This window comes from Durio zibethinus, chromosome 11 (genome assembly GCF_047325235.1).
Source record: "Durio zibethinus cultivar Kanyao isolate XHJ-2024 chromosome 11, ASM4732523v1, whole genome shotgun sequence".
Lineage (NCBI taxonomy): Eukaryota > Viridiplantae > Streptophyta > Magnoliopsida > Malvales > Malvaceae > Durio > Durio zibethinus.
In genome coordinates this window covers 25,270,157-25,283,110 of record NC_143172.1, presented here as the reverse complement: position 1 = coordinate 25,283,110, position 12,954 = coordinate 25,270,157, and the positions used below count along the sequence as shown (strand labels likewise).

Genomic DNA, 12,954 nt, shown 5'->3' with positions numbered 1-12,954 from the left:
AGTTTTTAAATATTTATTTTTACTAAGTTAAATTGTTATTAAATAAAAATTAGTAATCATCATAATCAAACTTTTTTTTTTCATTTAAGGGTTGAAAAAATAGATTTTTAAGAGATTAATTGAATTAAAATAAATGTTTGATGACTTAATTAATTATAATAAAATAATAAAAATTTTAATAATTATTTAATTTTAATTCAATGTTTTTTTTTTAATATTTAAGGGTATATAATAATATCTTCCCTACTCCGTCTAAGGATATATTTGCAAACAAATGTTACGTGAGCCATAGCAATTTCCCATTTTCTTTCTGTTTTAATTAGATTAGCACAACAGCCGCTGCCTCTGCCTCTAAAATTTTGCGAACTCCAGGAATCCAAAATCTCCGTCTCTCAGCTTCGTTCATTCCTTCCCTCTCTCTTTCTCTCTCTGGTATTGGAGAATTGACCCTTCAGTTGCAGTAATTCCACAGGTTTCTCCTTTCTCAATTACTTCCATTCTTTTCAACTTTTATATTTTCTTTCATATTACCCAATTTTTCACTTCTTTTTTGGATGGTTAATTGGTATGGGTATTCTTTTTCTGCTTAGTTGATTTGTTCAATGGAAATTTGTGGGTTTCTCTTTTGGGCTTAATATATTGGCATTTGTAGATAGACAAGAGAAAAGATGGAAATGGGTAAGAATGAATCAGAGAAATTTTCAATGGATTTTGTGATGGCTGGAATGGCAGCTGTAATGTCAAAGAGCACAGCAGCACCCATTGAAAGAGTAAAGCTTTTGTTGCAAAATCAAGGGGAGATGATAAAAAGGGGACAGCTTCATCAACCTTATAAGGGTGTTGGTGATTGCTTTAAAAGGGTGTTAAGGGAGGAAGGTCTCTTCTCTTTCTGGAGGGGTAACCTAGCAAATGTCATCAGATATTTTCCTACTCAGGTATAAGCTGAAAAAGAAGGAAAAAAAAACAAAAACTCTTGTCCCATAATTTTCTGTTGTTTATTTTCTTGCTGATTGTAACACTAGGCAATTCTTAGAGAAATTGTTCTGTTTTCATTGCTGGATTATATTCTTGCCATTGTATTGGTCCTTAATGCTGGGTATTTGTTTGAATAATGTTGTTGAGGATTTTGGCAAGGTCTCAATTGGTATATCTTTTGAAGTGTTGAAATCGTTTATGGACTATTTCAAGAATCAATCTTTATGTTAAAAAATACTTTGTGAGCTTTGGCTGAGATCTGCTTGCCACTGTAGACTTCATCAATGTAGGGAAAACCATTATCGTGTTCTTCTATTTCAAGGTTTCACTCATGGAGTGTTATTATATGTCATGCATTTTAGATTTTTCTGTGCCATAATCTACTATGGACTATGGGCATTCATATGTTTGTGGGGAAGGTGCTCTATGCTATTCATTGATGGAGTAATTTTAAGATCCTATCCTTGTAATGTATGTTCTGTAAAATTCTAAGGTGGGAAAACTTAATGTCTGCACGTTGTACTTGAAGGATACTTGGTTAGTAATTAGACACTTAGAACTGATGAAATAATTGGATATGGATCTTCCTGATGTACATACCCACTCTAAGACAGCATGACGACCTGAATTTTCCTTGTCTTTGGCAGAGAAGAGACAAACTACAAATAAAGGAGAATCTCTTTACCTATTATGACAGGAAGGTTGCTGACAAAAGAACTTCTCCTTTTTAGTTTATTACAGAGAGACTCTATCTTCTTTTTACATTTTAGTCAGAGACATAGACAGGAATTAAATGGAAGAAAGAAAACCAGTTAACTCTTTGGGTGAGACTTCTAGTTTCCTCACTATTTGTTTGGTAAAGGGTTCTGCTTCTTCAACCTAAGGAAATAGTAAATCAATCTTTGGTCATTTGAACATGGCTCCTTTTTATTTCCTTATCAAGCCTGTGTTATATGGTAGTTTTTGGGCTTAATCTTCTAGAACAAGTGAATGCTTTGGTCCTGAATCTGATAATTGTTTGTTTGATGGCTGTACTGGAATGTATAATATCTCTTGCTGATAAACATCATAATGATGTGAAACATCTTGTTATCATTTATAAGTTGGACATTTTTCACTTTATTCTTATTATTGCATTTTACATTTGCATATATTGGTCCTGCCTAATTTTGTTACTTAACAGATGTTCGATTATCCATAGGCTTTCAACTTTGCATTCAAAGGTTACTTCAAAAGCTTTTTTGGGCGCTCAAAAGAGAAGGATGGTTACATGATGTGGTTTGCTGGAAATGTGGCTTCGGGGAGTGCTGCTGGAGCAACTACATCATTGCTTTTGTATCATTTGGATTATGCACGTACTAGGCTTGGTACTGATACCAAAGGGTGTTCAATTAACAGTCAACGCCAGTTCAAAGGGCTACTAGATGTATACCATAAAACCTTATCAAGTGATGGCATTATGGGCCTATATCGAGGATTTGGGGCTTCAATCATGGGGATTACTCTGTATCGTGGCATGTACTTTGGGATTTATGACACAATGAAGCCTATAATTTTGGTAGGGCCACTTGAGGTGAGCATTCAGTCCTTTCCTGCAGAACCTTATTCTCATGATAACTCTTGTTCAGAGGGAGTGAAAACACTGGAGATGTTTCTTCTAGGATAGTTTTCTTTCCTTCTGTTTTTTGGATTGGTCTAGGATAGTTAATAGTTGTTGGCTTTTTGCAATTAAAACAGTCATGATCATAGCACTCTTAATTGCTGAGTACATCAAATTACTTTGCATCATATCTACTTCTTAAGATGTTATGTCCAAACTTCAGATGTTAATCTTTTGTTCATTGCAGGGGAATTTCTTTGCCAGCTTCTTCTTGGGTTGGAGTATCACCTCAGTTTCTGGGGTGTGTGCCTATCCCTTTGACACTGTTCGACGGCGAATGATGCTAACCTCTGGGCAGTCCGTGAAGTATAGCAGTTCTATGCATGCTTTTCGTGAGATTGTTCAACTTGAGGGTTTTTCAGCATTATTTCGAGGAGTTACTGCAAACATGCTTCTTGGTGTAGCAGGGGCTGGAGTACTTGCGGGTTATGATCAGCTGCACCGCTTTGCTAGTAGACAAGGTTATATTTTTGAGTCTTATCAAGGTACATTAAAGTGAAAGCCATGGACTCATGATGTATACACTTGTAGCTTTTCAAACTGATTTATACTGAGCTGAAAAATGGAGCTAGGGGGAAGTGGGATTGGGTCCTGGAACGTCTAGGAATTAAATGTGGATCTGTCATGGCTGTTTGCCCTGAATATTAAGATATAGAGGGCCTCCATGTTTATTTTCTGTACAGTTTATAATTACAATGATTTATTTGTGATGCCCCATTTACTGTACTGCATAAAAAGTATGCTCAATTTTTTGGAAAAAAAAAAAAAAATACTACATGGGCAAGCATTTTCATGCATATATCTCTTGTAAAATTTGAATCTCTCTTCTTCAAAGAAAAAAGAACATTAACCTTGGGCCTGAATTTTCCAAATGACCCAGGACAAAATAATTATAAGCGATGACAAGTTGAGCTATCAAGCCAAAAGCCAAAAGTTTTTGTGACGCTTTGTGGTAATCAAGTAGCCACCAAGCTCGTTGCTCTTCCTCCTAACTGCGATTGTCATGCACGAAGAATTTTGGATGCAATAATCCACAACTCCGCCGCCGCCACCCCTCTTTCCTGCCCATCTCCTCATTAAACGCCATATCATTGATCTCTTCCTTTGTCCTAAGACCAAGAGCGACACTTTCTGTTGCTTAGCTGCCTCCACAATTATTGGACCCTTCTCTTTTCCTTCAAGCTTCCCCACCTCAACTTGGACCTATTCCCATGCAAAGCATCAAAAGGTTAATCATAGCATCACTGAAGTTTTTTTAATTCGACAAATGAGGCTAATACGGACAAAAAATCAGATCAAATAACCTTTTTTTTCTAATTTTTATAGTAACAGCTGAAACTCAGAAAAAATTACAGAGAAGTTGCGCTTACCCCTGGCCTTTTCATTTGACACAAATTTTTCATTGAGTGAAGCAGTTCATAAATCCTTGGATTACGCTTCCTATTGGACGACTCTGCATATCAAAATAACTTTGTAAATTCTTATGAACTTCAATCTGAAATACTGAATGAGTTTCTAATAATATGGATTAACATTTATTATATATCTAAGTCTAACCTCTGTTTCTGGGCTTGGCCACATGCAGAAGAACAATGGTGTCGTGACTTTGAATAGTGTGAGATAATGCCCATTCAAGTGCTCCCTTAGCTTCCAGACTTGAATCAACCACCACCATAACCTTATTGCCACCTCCAGACTCAGTTCCAGCCTCATCATTGATAAGGTTGTCAGCCTCTTGTTTACCTAAGAACTCCACTTCCTGATCATTTTCCATTCAATCAGAGGCTGATTTTCCCCTGAGAGACGTTGAGCGGACACGAACTCGAGCCATTGACCGGTTAAGGCTCAATTTTGGTGATCTAGAATGTGATCGACCCATTGTTTCCTTTTTTTTTTGAGTTGAAATTTGGGTGGGAAAATGCTATATATATGAGAATTTATGGAGGACAAGGGACAAAGTTTGTGTATGATAATGTCATAAACGTCGGCATTGGTGTTGACTTTGCAGCGAAATCTTCATTACTCATTTTCTTATTTTCTTTTTTGTTTCTTTTGTTTTCTTTGTGGTGGGGCATTTCCCGGGACGTGCCAGGCATGAAGATGCAAGGCAATTCATTTGGAGCCATGCGTATCTTTTCAATTAATATAACTGTCCTTGAGATAATTAGACCTTTAAGATAAGACCGATTCTTTTAATTGGTTCCACACGTTTGCAAGAAAATGGTGATGATTGATTATCCTTTGTCTTGCATCTTTTTCTTAATCAGCAAAACTCAGTCTTCATTTTTTATTATTTGCATATTAATTTTATGCTATATGGAATGCCACTTATTCGATGCTTCTAGCCAATAAAGCTTTGATTTAATGACAAAAAAATATTTTAAAACTTTGAGATTTTAATTTTTTTTTTTTTTTATCATTCAAGAAGACAGAGTCTTACATTAAAGGAAAGAGAAAAGTTAAGATTCGAATCCCGACTTTGATGTCTTTTTTAAAGTTATCTTGCTCACTAAATCAAGTAACTGAAGATAAAATTTTTAATTTAAATTTTATTATGTGTGGATTTAATTAAATTTTATGTTGAATTTGTATTATTATATTTTAATTTGTTGGTTAGTTTATTTATTTGATTATTAAATGATGTAATATTTGATTATAATTATAATTTATATTTGTAATTTCATAAAAAAATAAAATACTTTTCCTTATTGCCAACAATTATGTGTTATTAATTTTAGTGATTAGAATTTAACATTTAATATTATCACATATTAAAATAATATTAAACCCATTAATTGAATAATCACACTTTTTAATTTTTCTTTTTCATTTATTAAACCAATTGTCTGTTTAATTTTCTTTTCCCACGGTTAAGCTCATGTGTGGTAAAAACATAGTTAATTATTCTTAGTTAAACCAGGGGCAATTGGTTTAATTAATACACGTAATCATTCCACATTTTTTTCTCCTTAAAATTTTATAATTTATTCTTTTAATTTTATCTTAATTATTAAATTTAATTAATATAACAGTGGGTTTGCATAGAATTAGTTTACACTATTATTTTGACTGAAATTAATGTCATGAGTCTATCTACTAACACAACAATTCAATTACTAATAATCAATATCCTAACAATAAAAGAATTATAAAATTAAGGATGTGTATGTGTTATTTACTACATTTATAAAAGCACATTTAAAAAAAATTATCCACTTTTTTAATTAAAATTACCATATTTAATAATGTAACTTTCTCTTATCTTTTAAGACATCTTTTTATAAAATATGCATATAGTGGATGTACAAGTCCTATTATATAATATATATTTTAATTATTAATTTCAATAAATTTAAGAGATGAAAGAGATAAATTAAAAAAATTAATTTTTTCTCTTAGATCTATTGAAATGGTTAAAAAAATATAAAACTAAAAAAATTTAATACTAGTGTAAATTGATACATCTGCTATATATATATTAACTTACATTAATATAAAATTTTTTTTGGTTTATACTTTTTTTAACTATTAATTTTAATAAATCCAATGAATGAGATTAAGTTATTTATTTATTTATTTATTTTATTCTTAAATCTATTAAAATTAATAATTAAAAATATAAATGTAAATGGATGCTTTTTCGTATTTATATATTTGTATTTATATGTAAGGATCATTAATCAGTTAATTATACATAAAATTTAAATGAAATTAAAATGGATATTAATTAAGTCAACTTCTTTATGTGCTGCTATGTAAGGCAGACGTGACACGCTGCATTGGGTTTTGTTTGCAATTATGAAATTTACTAATTTTAGTCCAAATAATGTCTCCATTTGTTAATTTAGTTTTCCAGAAGCCAATCAACGCAACATGATTGCCAAGTGACTCGCTTGCATGCCCTCTTTGACTTTACTTGCAATTCCGTGGGTTTCACTATAATTATTTTAATAACGTTACAATTGTTTAATTGTAATAAAAAATTATATATGAATTTATCATTTCTAAATATAAATTTCATATATAATTTTGATGGATTTTATATAAATTTTAATTTATTATATTTTAATAATTATAAATAATATGGTCTTAATTTTCGTATTATTTTTTCTAATGATCTAAAAGTTACTTTTTTTTTTTGTTCTCACAATTATTTATTTCATATCAACTTTAAATATATTATATGTATTTAAAATCGGTAAAATTAAATCTTAATCATTAAATTAAAAATTCAACATAACTGTTCTCAGTCTTTTGTCTCTTCAATTAATGTAAATGTGGTTGTTTTCTTATATATTTCAGTTAGTTTGTCCAAAATATTAATTATGCTGTCACTCCAACCACACAACAATATTATTATAGAGGTAGACATACTTCTTTTTTTCTTTTACATAAACTTGTAATTGAACAGCTTCACAATTAGAGATGCATGTAATTAGACTAGCAGTGGTTGACGATATGTGTGTCTATATATATATATATATATATATATATATATTGCAGCTATAAGATTGTCCAGTTCAAGCACCACATCTTCAAAAAAAGCACGACATGCCTTTGTTTTGTGGCTAACCATTTTGAGGCACTTGTAAACAAAATCTATTTAGGATCAAACCCATATTTCATTTGTGTTGTCATGTTGATCTTATAACAGGCAAAATTAAAAGTGGTTAAATTTTTTATACTTTTATTTTTTTTCTTTTTGTAAAATATTAATTAATAGATTGGAACCCTTCTTGGATTCTCTTGAAATTGTTAAGGAAACATACTGTCAAGATTCACAAGATCCTGTTGACCTGGATGAAAATTTCAATGCAAATCAATAGTTAGAAAACTTTGGTTATGATCTAACTTCAAGTGCAAACAACTCATATTTAAACCTCTCTCCCGAGCACACCTAGCATTCTTTCAAATGATATGCTTCAGTCAGTACCTCCCCTATTTCAGTCCAATTTTGTATAATTATGTGTGTTACTTTATTTTGAAAACTCTATGATAACTCCAAGACAAGTTGGGTGGTGACATGTCAACTCAACCTTTGGCTTTTTCAACATTAACTTTGGTGTCAGCTTTATATATTGTCATGCTTTACTTTTGTCAAGTCATACTTTAAGTCTTTTTTAAGTTACGTCTACTTTATTAAAGATGCTTTGATAAAGTAAAGATTCATAACCTTTATTAAAGTTATTTTATGTTAAGTTATAGACTCGTTGTAATCATGTTAGGTTCTATTTACTTTACTTTTTCTTGTAAACTAATTCTTTGAGAAGTATCCTCAAGTTAATCCTATCCTTGTAAGAAATCTTATAAAATATAAGTATGTTTTTCTAAACTTCTTTTGTGATTCATTCTTCTTCTTTAATTTTTAGTCTTTAGTTCGATGTTCTTATTCTATATCATAACGGATCGATAGCCTGCATTAAGGAGATACTAAAACTAAGTAGTCCATAGTTAAGGCATAAACTAAGGTATTTTAGCCTGTGCTCAACACTAAGCGCCTTTTTTGGCATAAACGTCAAGCAAAGTGGCCTAACTTTTATGGAACTATGCTTTTCACTATAGTAGCTTATTTCAATATTCCTTGAGATAATAACTTAGCCTTATTAAATGGATCAATGGCCTGTTTACAACTTTACAAGAATTCTGATGCAGAGGATTCATAATACTATAGTAACTATAGAGCATACTAACTTGTATCACTGCAAACCATGATATAGAGAAAGAACATTGAACTAAAGATTAGGGAAGAAGAAGTAATCACTAAAAGGGGAAAAATTTAGAAAAACATGCTTATATTTTAGAGGATTTCTTACAAAGATAGGATTAACTTGAGGATACTTCTTAAATAAATAGTTTACAACTTATATAAGAAAAAAAAAGCAAAGTAAATAAAAAGTAATTTACAACTTATATAAGAAAAAAAAATAAAGTAAATAGGACTTGACATGATTACAATGGTTCATGACTTAACATAAAGTAACTATAATAAAGTAACTTTAATAAAGATTAGAAATCTTTCCTCTATCAAAACATTTTTAATAAAGTAGACTTAACTTGAAAATGACTTAAAACATGACTTGACAAAAGTAAAGCATAATAATACATGAAGTTGACACCACAGTTGATGTTGACAAAAGCAAAGCTAGAATTGATGTGTCACCACCAAAGTTGTCTTGGAGTCATTATATAGCCTTTAAAATAAAGTAACACACATAATTATACATAATTGGACTGAAACAAAAAAAGTACTAACTGGAGCATCATTATTTGATATAATGCTGGGTGTGCTTTAGAGAGAGGTTCAAATGTGAATTGTCTACACCTGAAGTTGGATTATAACCAAAGTCTTCTAACATTGGTCTGGATTGAAATTTTCATCCAGGTCAAAAGTATCTTATGAATCTTGCCAGCCTGTTTCCTTAAAAATTTTAGGGGGAGTCCAATAAGGGTTTCAATCTATTGGTTTAGCATAATCAAGTTCATATCTAGTAGTGTCAGAAAAGGTTTCTTTTCACGCATCATTGAATCTAGTTTAATACATTTTTTTTTTTGTCAATTTTAAGCTGATAATTATATTCTACAAGGTAGTTACCCTATGGAACATCATTTTAAAGCTTTGGCTAAATTTGACTTGAAATTTTATGGTTTATCTAACATATCTGTCTTTGAAATTCTCTGTATTTAGTAGGGTGATCAAATAAAGAATCTGACAATGAATAATCTTATGAGTTATAAATTGCTATGTATGAGAAATACTGTGGTTCAATTGCTAAATAACTGTATGCCTTGTGAAAGATCAAAATAATATGAGGAACATAAAAGGCTTTATTGTATCTTTCATAGGTCTTTATCCAATGTTTCCACATAGAAATAGCTATAAACCATTGAATGAAAACTTGAGGTATTGGTGACTGGGGTTCATCAGGTTTTTTTTTGGATTGAGGACTAACTTATAGAAAATATTGAGTAACCTTTTGAGATGATAAAGGAAAATTCTATGGCAACGTGATAAAGGTGATAAAGGTACCATATAAAATAAATAGTTTTTTTTAAGAGCCAAATTGGGTCAAAAAATTTGAAAGGATAGATGAAAAGATAGTCTGAGTGTATTCAAAAAGACTGAATGGATGTGTCAAAAAAATTTTAGAGCATTTTACATTGGAAGGTATGGGGCTTTAAGGTCAAGGGATTTGGTTGCAATCAATCTTGGTAACTCTAGAGGAAGTTGTTCAATTGGAAGGTTGAGAAATTCATTAGGAATATCAATTCATTAAGAGGGTGAGATTTTGTTGAGGAAGGTATGAAAAGATTTTGTGAGGATAGAGGTTGATAAAAAGATGAAGGATTCATCGTTGCTATGACAAGAATGATCTTTAAAAAACTTTGAAGAGGTCTAGATAACATATGGAAGAACATTATCCTTTCTTTTTATATGCTTTGTGGTGAAGGAGTACTTAGAAAACCATTAAGACAATTTGAGTAACTGCGCATTTGGCATCTATTTTTTTTTTTAAATTAAGCATCTGATTAAAAGCTGACATGTCTATTTCCATGAGAAAATGATATCCAATAAGGCAAAATTCAAATATTTGGATTCCATATTTCATTACTAAAATATCTTTTAGTGTAGAATGATAGTAGATTTTTGAATATTTGAATCTATCATTTTTGTATCCGTATATTTGTCTTTTTTCATCTTTTTCTTCGAGGAGAATCGTTGACCAAAATTTATCACTTGCATTTATCTACAAATTTTTTTTTTCATATGAGGGAATCTTTAAAGTTAGAATAGATTTTGACTTTAATTTGAATAGCTTCACTGACTGTGTCTTTTGGGACCACTAGAGAGGTTCTTTTTTCAACATCTGTTTGAGATGATGGGTAATTTGAGTAAAGTCTGAAAGAAGTTCACTTATGTAATCGACTATGACGAAAAATTGTTGCACTTATTTTTTTGAAAGATTTTCATCAAAAAAATCTTCAAGTGTCTGAGCAATGTGGGGTTAAGCAATATACTGGCCATATTTTAAATGCATGGCAAAGAAATTTATCTCTGTAGCACCAATTATCATCTTTTTTTTCTAACATCATTTTTTTATACTGTTGTACAATCATTTGAAACTTATCAAGTAACTGTGCATAAGTTGTCAAATTTGAAAAAAAAGAAAAAAAAATCATCAACGTAGATGAGTGCATTATCAAGGATTAAAGCAAAGATTTTTTTCATCGCCTTCTAAAACAAAGAAAAAGCTACTTTTAGACTAAAAGGCATAACTATCCACTGAAAATAATGTTGAGGGATGCAATGTATTTGTCTTGTAAATGTATACCTAATTGCCAAAATTTTACCTTGAGGTCAAATTTTAAGAAAACTTTCCCCTGTAACAAGTTTGCGAACAATAATTTTCTACTGGAAAAAAGAAACTTATTATTTGCAAAGAAAAGATTAAGAGGTTTGTAATTAATAATCAATCTTAACTTTGTACAAACTTGTTATGATATTTTGTTGACATAAAACGTTTCACATGCCTAAGGAGAAAAAGTGGGTTCAATCAAATTTTGACCTTAGAGCTGTGAACGTTTTTCAATAGCTAATTTCAAATGATCTGGATTCATTCCTAAGTGGCTAGCTTTTGTAGGATTGGTATCTTCATAATTTTTGAAAGAAAGGGTTATGAAAAATTTTGGGTTTTGCCAAAGTGGATTTTTACATTTTTAAAGGAATTCTAAATGATGGTCTACACATGAGATTTGGATTATCTTTTGCTTGATTTCTTGGAAGAAATTTGTTTGGATGGTTATGGTGAAAAGGTTAGGTAGGTGTTTTCATGACTGAAAATAACTCTCAAACTTGATACCTTTTCCACTGATTCTTAAACCTGGCACACTGATAATAACATCAAAACCAATAACTAGGTCCTTTTGTGGAAGTGATGATCTTAAAATTCTTTAAGTTATCTGACAACTTATAAATATCTGAGGGGTAACATGGTTGCTAACAAAATCTATAAAGAAAACATTCTCATCGACGGTTTTAAAGAAAGTCTTTTATTTTTTTCAAAGAGGTTTGGGTAAAACAAAGGGATTGGCTTTTGTTTAAGTTGCACCAGTGTCAAAGAAAGCTGTGACTTTGATAAGAAGAAAGTGTTTGTGGGTAAAGATTTAAACAGGGCGTAAAGGTACTTTTGGAGGTTGAATGGTTTAGATCTTTTGGAGTTTTTGGATTGACATGTAATCGAAACATTCATGATCATTTGAGTATTCGTTTGACTTTGTATTTGAATCATCACCATATTGCTTAATCATAAACAACTGATGAGTCTATTCACCATCCGAGATATTAATATCGGAGATATTTGCAATATCTTGTTTCATTTTAATGAACTTTTTGTCAGGCTTTAAGTAATTTCTTGCAAAATGTCTTGATTTGCCGCAAAAAAAAAAATATATTTGTTGCATTTTTTCTTCAAGTTTTTTTTTTTCTTTCTGCCAAACTTGAATTTTTGGAATCTTCTAGAGAATTTACTATTTTTGGAAGGATAAAGGCTTTTGGAGTTTCTTAACACATTAAACTTTTTGAAATGTTTCTTTTTCTTTAGCTAACAAAGTCATGAGGAGTTTCTAGAAGAATATTTGATTTGTAGACTTGTTGATGAATAAGAATATGGTCTATCCATCTTTCTATAGTTGTTTACCAAATCTACAATGTATTTGTGTTCCTTACAAATCTTATCAATGGCTCTCATCATAACTTTATAGATATCACAAAGGTTCATAGTTATCAAATCAAGAGACCTTAGATTAAACTGGGTTCTTGTATGCTAAGCAAGTTCTTTTAAAACAAAATTGAAGAACGATTGTTTTAGGTTGACAACATCAAAACCATTAATAATGTAAAAGTATTGTGAAAATTATTGGCAGTATCTGTCAAGATCTTTTAGATGGAGTAAACAACATATTAGTTTGAAAAATTGTTCTCTTCTTGTCTAATCGATGAGTTTCTTGGTCACAAAATATTATCGAAAATTAAAATATAACTTCTATGATTATTAGGCATTGAATAAATTGTAACTGTCTATATTCATCAATATTATTTCAAAATTTTTTAGGGTTCAATCAGTCTAGGGACAAATTTGATTAAAACCATATTCATTGTAATATTAGTATTAAAGTGTAATTCAACAAGTCCCTAAGCTAGAAACTCTTGAAATCTTGAAAACCATTTAGAAAGAGATATGTCATTAATTGCAAACACTAAAAACTTTGAAATGAATGAAAGAATATAAGATGAAAAATAAAGAGATTGTTATTGATCATCA

The 12,954-nt window shown here is 30.6% G+C and overlaps 2 protein-coding genes across 4 annotated transcripts; one reads left to right on the top strand and one right to left on the bottom strand.

Annotated features, from left to right (window-relative positions):
* Positions 1–262: 262 nt before the first annotated feature.
* On the top strand, positions 263–3,352 carry ER-ANT1 (endoplasmic reticulum-adenine nucleotide transporter 1). Of its 3 annotated transcripts, none has more exons than XM_022882325.2 (4): positions 263–472; positions 657–935; positions 2,177–2,548; positions 2,823–3,352. In XM_022882325.2, exons 2-4 carry the CDS (start codon positions 669–671, stop codon positions 3,132–3,134), a joined length of 951 nt encoding a protein of 316 aa, XP_022738060.1. In that variant the 5' UTR covers positions 263–472; positions 657–668; the 3' UTR covers positions 3,135–3,352. The 3 variants fall into 3 exon arrangements, with proteins under 3 accessions (XP_022738060.1, XP_022738059.1, XP_022738058.1); XM_022882324.2 differs by having other exon boundaries at positions 591–935; XM_022882323.2 differs by having other exon boundaries at positions 264–472; positions 653–935.
* A 60-nt stretch (positions 3,353–3,412) lies between these two features.
* LOC111290834 (uncharacterized) lies at positions 3,413–4,548 on the bottom strand. Its single transcript, XM_022882326.2, has 3 exons — positions 4,193–4,548; positions 4,006–4,088; positions 3,413–3,838 (listed from the first exon to the last, which is right to left on the bottom strand). The coding sequence occupies exons 1-3, from the start codon at positions 4,407–4,409 to the stop codon at positions 3,551–3,553; spliced, it is 588 nt and encodes a 195-aa protein (XP_022738061.2). The 5' UTR covers positions 4,410–4,548; the 3' UTR covers positions 3,413–3,550.
* Positions 4,549–12,954: the final 8,406 nt, after the last annotated feature.

Bases quoted from the DNA above. Each gene is read 5' to 3' on its own strand.
- ER-ANT1 (XM_022882325.2), top strand. From the start codon at position 669: ATGGAAATGGGTAAGAATGAATCAGAGAAATTTTCAATGGATTTTGTG. The intron at 936-2,176 runs GTATAAGCTGAA...GATTATCCATAG, and splicing joins TCAGATATTTTCCTACTCAG to GCTTTCAACTTTGCATTCAA. The intron at 2,549-2,822 runs GTGAGCATTCAG...TGTTCATTGCAG, and splicing joins TTTTGGTAGGGCCACTTGAG to GGGAATTTCTTTGCCAGCTT.
- LOC111290834 (XM_022882326.2), bottom strand. From the start codon at position 4,409: ATGGAAAATGATCAGGAAGTGGAGTTCTTAGGTAAACAAGAGGCTGAC. The intron at 4,089-4,192 runs GTTAGACTTAGA...TTTGATATGCAG, and splicing joins GGCCAAGCCCAGAAACAGAG to AGTCGTCCAATAGGAAGCGT. The intron at 3,839-4,005 runs GTAAGCGCAACT...GCATGGGAATAG, and splicing joins GTCAAATGAAAAGGCCAGGG to GTCCAAGTTGAGGTGGGGAA.